This window comes from Nicotiana attenuata, unplaced genomic scaffold (assembly GCF_001879085.1).
Source record: "Nicotiana attenuata strain UT unplaced genomic scaffold, NIATTr2, whole genome shotgun sequence".
Taxonomy (NCBI): domain Eukaryota; kingdom Viridiplantae; phylum Streptophyta; class Magnoliopsida; order Solanales; family Solanaceae; genus Nicotiana; species Nicotiana attenuata.
Window position 1 is genome coordinate 961,260 of NW_017670286.1, and position 6,311 is coordinate 967,570.

At 33.5% G+C, this 6,311-nt stretch overlaps 1 protein-coding gene across 1 annotated transcript; it reads left to right on the forward strand.

Annotated features, from left to right (window-relative positions):
* The first annotated feature begins 497 nt into the window (after nucleotides 1-497).
* Nucleotides 498-5,552, forward strand: LOC109237253 (transcription factor UNE10). The gene is made up of 6 exons (XM_019403538.1): nucleotides 498-901; nucleotides 1,124-1,781; nucleotides 1,988-2,089; nucleotides 2,228-2,293; nucleotides 4,483-4,884; nucleotides 5,232-5,552. The coding sequence occupies exons 1-6, from the start codon at nucleotides 801-803 to the stop codon at nucleotides 5,316-5,318; spliced, it is 1,416 nt and encodes a 471-aa protein (XP_019259083.1). The 5' UTR covers nucleotides 498-800; the 3' UTR covers nucleotides 5,319-5,552.
* The last annotated feature ends 759 nt before the right edge of the window (nucleotides 5,553-6,311 follow it).

The window sequence follows — 6,311 nt, forward strand, 5'->3', positions numbered from 1 at the left end:
TGCTTCTTCCCCTTGTTCTTTCTTTCTTCTTTACGTTAACTTGAGTGAGGGTTCATGGGAAAATATCTTCTCTACCGTATCAGATATAAGGTAAGGTTTTTATACACCCCACCTTTCCCAAATCCCATTTATAGAATTAAATTGGGTCTGTTGTTATTGTATAAATATTTTGCACTACTATATTGATACATGATAAGCATCTATTTATAGTAAGTTTGACTTAAAACCTTGAAAATTACAGTAATATTTTGTATATAACAATTAAACTGAATTATTTTAATTTCAAAGTAAATATAATTAAATATGCAAGAGAATATGAACGCACAAAAAAAATACTTAGTTGATAATATAGTTGAGGCATCTAATGATTGTGCAATATACTAACTTTTTTATGTGTGGTACTTTTCGCTTTTAACTAGCGAAATTCCTCCGCCCACAAAAATGACTTTAAAAATCCCCTCTATATGTATCTTCCAATCAGAAACTTTCTTTCCCATGGACCTCTCTATCTCTCTCTCTTTAAACTTCACTGTCTTCTTATCTCTACTATATTGCATTAAATTATATACTACCAGTTCTCTTCTTGTTTTTCATGTTAGAAAAGTCTCCTTCGTCCACACCCACATATGTTGAATCTGACCTAAAGTTAGCCAACTGTCAACCCATTTAATTTTCTTATATCTACCCTCTATTATCTTCTTCCCAAAGCAGGAAAATTATATTGAAGCTAACTCTTCAACACCAAGAAAAATACTGTACGTATTGTTATCAAGAAAACATTAACTTTTATCAATTTCGAAATGAATCAGTGTGTACCTAGTTGGGAACTTGACGACACTCCCACTCCTCCAAAGCTTCCTCTTCAAACCCAATCCAATTCCTTAGCCCCTGATGTCCCCTCGTACGTACTCTTTTTTACTCAATTTCACATATATTTTTTTAGTTCAAGATTTTGATTTAGTTATAAATTAAAGCTTGGTACAACGGGGCACCAATACCTTTTGTTTTCTAACTCTAATTACACATGAGCATATAGTTAGTTTTTTAACAAATAATATGCCAACATATATCATCAACTTAAGTTATACTTTGCATATACTGACTTAAAATTTTAAATTTGCAGATTGGATTATGAAGTAGCAGAGCTAACGTGGGAAAATGGGCAGCTAGCAATGCATGGATTAGGTCCTCCACGGGTGTCTAATAATAAGCCCATATCCAACTATGGAGGCACCCTTGAATCAATAGTGAACCAAGGCACCCGATCCATCCCTCACCACCACCAGAAGTCCGCTCTCAACGGGAGCGGACACGGTTGTGATGAGGTTGTCCCTTGGTTCAACTACAACCATGTCGTCGCCGACACTTCTCTAGTTCCCGGCTCGCTCACTATGGCCAAGGATGCCTTAGTGCCATGTTCCGCAAATTCCAACTATCACAACCGACCACCATCCTCCGTGCAAGTGCCGGGGCTTGACGGCTCCACGCATGTGGGGTCGTGCAGTACTGGCGCCACTAACAGCAGAGACTGGATGGCGGTGCCACGTGTGAGAATGGAGCCCACACACGAGTGGAGCAGCCGGGCGGATATGAGTGTAAGTGGAAGTGCAACGTGTGCGGGAGATAGCCGCCAATTGACAGTTGACACGTATGATAGAGAAATGGGTACTGGAATGTACACTTCTACGTCTATGGGGTCACCGGAAAACACCAGCTCCGACAAGCAGTGCACCAATAGGACGGGGGACGACCATGATTCCGTTTGTCACAGCAAATCTAAGGCATAATATATGAGCTTCTCTTTGTGCATGCATATTATTTTCGTTGTGTTATTCTGCATGCTTTTCTTCTTAATATCTTTTGTATTCAATTCAACATGAGTTTATTTTATAACTTAATTTTATTATGATAATTGTTGAGATGAGATTATTTTTCTAGAGTTATATATTTATTTAATTAATCTTTATGATTGTTTATTAACCGACAGAGGGAGGTAGGTGATGAAGAGGATGAAAAAAAAGGATCTAAAAACTCCTCATCTTCCACAAAGAGGAAGAGGGCAGCTGCCATCCACAACCAGTCTGAACGAGTACGAATCTCTCCCTCTTTTGTCCTTTTTTTTTTCTTCCAGTGGACCAAGGGTCTGTTGGGGGGAGGGGGGTGGGGGTGCTAAAGAAAGGAAATAAAATACATATTTTGACTTGATATATTTTATTTTATTTTATAGAAAAGAAGAGACAAGATTAATCAAAGGATGAAGACACTGCAGAAGATGGTGCCAAATTCGAGTAAGGTAATGGAGTTGAGAGTCTATTAATCTTTTTACGTGTGTTGTTTTCTATTTCGTGCCGAAGAGAAAATTCTAGTAGATAGGAGTTCATCCTCCTCTAATACCGTCGTCGGTCCGACATATAATCGTTTTGACTAATTGAATTAATTTGTTTAGAGATATTTGCTTGTATGGAAAATCTAAAAATAATTTATAGTAGTACTTTTTTGTTTTTTCCCCTCCGAATTCGCCTATATGGTTTCAATTAATAGATTACTAATTAAGCAAATATTTTAGAGAGAAATAAAGTATAGTAGATAATTCGCTTAAAAATATGGATTGACGGTAACATATACATTTTCTAGCATAATTTATGTGATACACTCTTTCTTTTTCTTTTTTTTATTTTTATTTTGTATAAAAAAATTGATTTTTTTATAAAAATAATTCAACTTTAAATTTTCTATTTTACTTTTATTGATGTGATTTATAATAATAAAAATATCTATGATTCAGATTATTAATTTTTAAAAATAATTTCTTAAATTTTGTGTCCAATCTAAGTACCTTCACATAAATTGTGATGAGGAATACACGATTTATATCACATAATTGGCATATTATTCCTTTCCCGTTGTTCGGAACTCTAAATTTCAGAAACTTGTTCAATCTTGATGAATTGCTTCCCTCAAACTTGACTTTGTTGGAAGTAGTAGCATGTTTGACCAAACTGCAAAAATCAATTTGAGAATTGTTTTTTCTCAAAGTACTTTTGGTGTGAGAAACAATTTGTGTTTGGCTAATTAATTTGAAAAGCACTTTTAAACAGCGTTTAGTGTTTGTCCAAGCTTTTAAAAACTGTTTCTAAGTGTATTTTTCTCAAAAGTGCTTTTGGAGATAAGCTATTTTTTTCTGATTCTCCAAAACAACTTTTGTTTTCCTCAAAAGCACTTTATTTTTCTTCCAAAAGTTTAGCCAAACACTTCTACTTTAAAAAAAAAGTACTTCTATTTTTTTGAAAAAAAAAAAAGAGTTTATGGGATTGAAGAAGGCCAAACAGGTTATTAGTTATAAATGGAGCTAATCATAATTCAAAATTATGTACAATGTGTAACCAAAGTGAGCACGAATTCTTACAAATTTGCAGATATAGTACGTGTCCCAATCCTTTTTTGTAAGTATCAATGGTAGGTAGAAATGTTAGATTACCCCTTAGGGGAAAAAAGGAAATTCAAGCATCATTGGCAGTCAATTCAACCAAAAAAAATCAACTGTTTTAATGGAAGTGTCAGTGAAGATTGGCTATTAAGAGAGCAGCGTTATGAAACAATACAAAAAGGTAGTAGTCGTAGCTAGTTCAATAGTGGAGGTTAATGAGTGAAAATAATAGGACTGGAGACTCAGACAATTTAGTGGAAAGTGGTCCTAAAACTTTTTGGAAACTAAATATGAGTGTAAACATATGGGAAAGGATCCAAATTCTAATGATGTAAGTCCACACATGTACTGTCCTGAAGGAGACAACTCGACAAATGTTTGTTAGTTGAGAAGACAATCTTGTTCTACCACATAGTAAATCTGAGGTAGGGACCTTAAATAAACAACCCTCTTTAATTTGTGGTTATCTTGTTTCAACCATTTGTTGTGCTGAGCTTTCTACATTTATTCCTTTCCAAAATACATATGGCCATCTTTGGCTACAAATTTCTTTTAAATAAAATTTTTTTTAAGAAAATTTTTTTTATTCATATTATCTTACTTTTAATATTCTTGCACACTCTTTAAGAGACATAAGATATTCCGCTATAAGTCTATCTGACACGAATTTAAATTAATTGACTAATGATTTTCAAATGAAACTTCTTCGTTCCTAATTAGAGGTTTTGGTTTCAAGTGCTGGGAATAAGAAAACGTTTTGACAGGGAGCATATTATTCCTTAGTGGTCGCGGATTAAAATAGTAATCTCGATATAAATTTTGGGAGTACATTTGTTATTTGGTTACGAGTATTGGCTAATACCGATACAAATAATACTGAGGTAATTCTACTATTATTTATGAGATAATAACAGGATAATTTTGTTAGCAACCAAAATACACCTTAGTATGCTACATAATCCAAATTAATTGACCCATGAAATTCCGGTAAAGGATAGTTAAATTAAAAAACGAAAATTAATATCATATTTGCCTCTTTTTTAATTTTATTGCAGACTGATAAAGCATCAATGCTAGATGAGGTGATAGAATATCTAAAGCAACTGCAATCTCAAGTGAATATGATGAGCAGAATGAACATGTCACCGGCCATGATGTTACCCTTGGCTATGCAACAACAGCTTCAAATGTCTATGATGGCTGCACCCATGGGCATGGGTATGGGTATGGGTATGGGCATGGGCATGGCCGGTGTTGCCGGAGTTTTGGATATCAACACCCTTAGCCGCCCCAATATCACCGGACTTCCTCCCTTTATCCACCCTACCGCTGCAGCCGCCGCCTCCTTTATGCAGCCTATGACCTCCTGGGATGGCTCCACTGACCGTCTCAATGCTGCTGCAACTGCTGCTGCTGCCACCGATCCTTTAGCTGCCTTACTCGCTTGCCAATCACAGGTAAAACACTAAGGAATTTAACTTATATACACTACTGTTTAAGAAAAAACTTTTAATCTTATACTATCAAGTCACTTTAAAAAATTATTATAGGTAGTTGTCAATAATAAATAGAGTTAGTAATCTATAAAATAATGCAAATTACATGTTATAACGGATCAAATGTCTCTAATTTTCTAAACACTTATACACTATCAGTAGAGAAAATAAATCTACTGCCAAAGTGTTTCATTGGATTTAAAAAAAAAAAAAAAATTTGGGACTTATAGTGGAGATTATTTCTGTTATATTAAGTGTTTTCCTTTTAAAGAATGGATTGTGAAAAAATTGGTATTCTGAATTTGCAGCCAATGACCATGGATGCCTATAGTAGGATGGCTGCATTGTACCAGCAATTCCAACAGTCAGCTGCTGGTTCTGGCCCTAAAAATTGATATATAGTTGTCATTTTTGTAAAGTTTTCAAACTTTTCTTGATTTAATCCTTACCGCTGGATTTGCCTGATATATTGGAAGTTTAAGGGACACTTGGACCTTTAGTTTTTGGAAATGTCAGTTTAAAAAGTTGAATTGATTGTTGCCTCTATGTATAAACTGGAGAAGTTTGTAATTAAATCACAACAAGAAAATGAAGATACGACGATATTTATTAAATGTCATATTAAGCTTCTTAAATATCGCAAATTTGTTTATCGACTTATTTTACATTTGCATCAAATGTCGTAAATTTCAATTTCGTTTATTTTCCGAGGTAAATGTCGGTAAGAATTTTACGACATTTAGTTTACGACATATAAGTAAATGTCTGTAAAAAATTTACGACATTTATTTTATAATATTTAGGTAAATGTCAGTAAGAAATTTACGACATTTACTTTTAACTTTTAAAAAATGTCAGCAAGAAAATTTACGACATTTATAAAAATGTCATATTTACATTTACATGACTGTCAAAAACGATTAGTGAAATTTTCACAATTTTTTAAAATGCCGTATTAAAAATTCCAACATTTAGATTAATCCTCTATTTAGGATAACACTTTACATTCAATTTGTACATCCACAAATTTCAACCTTCAACTAACATGAAATATATGTAAAACAAATGCCTTTTAATATTATAACTGAAGAACAAAGTAGCAATCTAAGAAGTACTCTGCACAAATAGATGATGCCTAATTAAATAATTTGTTCTCAGGTATAACTCAAATCTAACTAAATCATAAAAGATAGTAATTTCAATGTGTAACTACGTTATAATCACTTTAGAATGAATTCCCTTAACTTCTAGACTAGATCCTGCAACAAAGCTTTTTGAACCACTTCTCCATGAGTCAACCTTTTCATTGCTAGTAATCCTCTTTCAAAAATGTTGCACAAGAAGTCATACAGAAAAAAAAGTTTAAAACTATATAATAAAGGAAATTT

Coding starts and splice junctions, on each gene's coding strand:
- LOC109237253 (XM_019403538.1), top strand. CDS start 801: ATGAATCAGTGTGTACCTAGTTGGGAACTTGACGACACTCCCACTCCT. Junction 2,090..2,227: donor TCCACAACCAGTCTGAACGA/GTACGAATCTCT, acceptor TTTATTTTATAG/AAAAGAAGAGACAAGATTAA. Junction 4,885..5,231: donor TACTCGCTTGCCAATCACAG/GTAAAACACTAA, acceptor CTGAATTTGCAG/CCAATGACCATGGATGCCTA.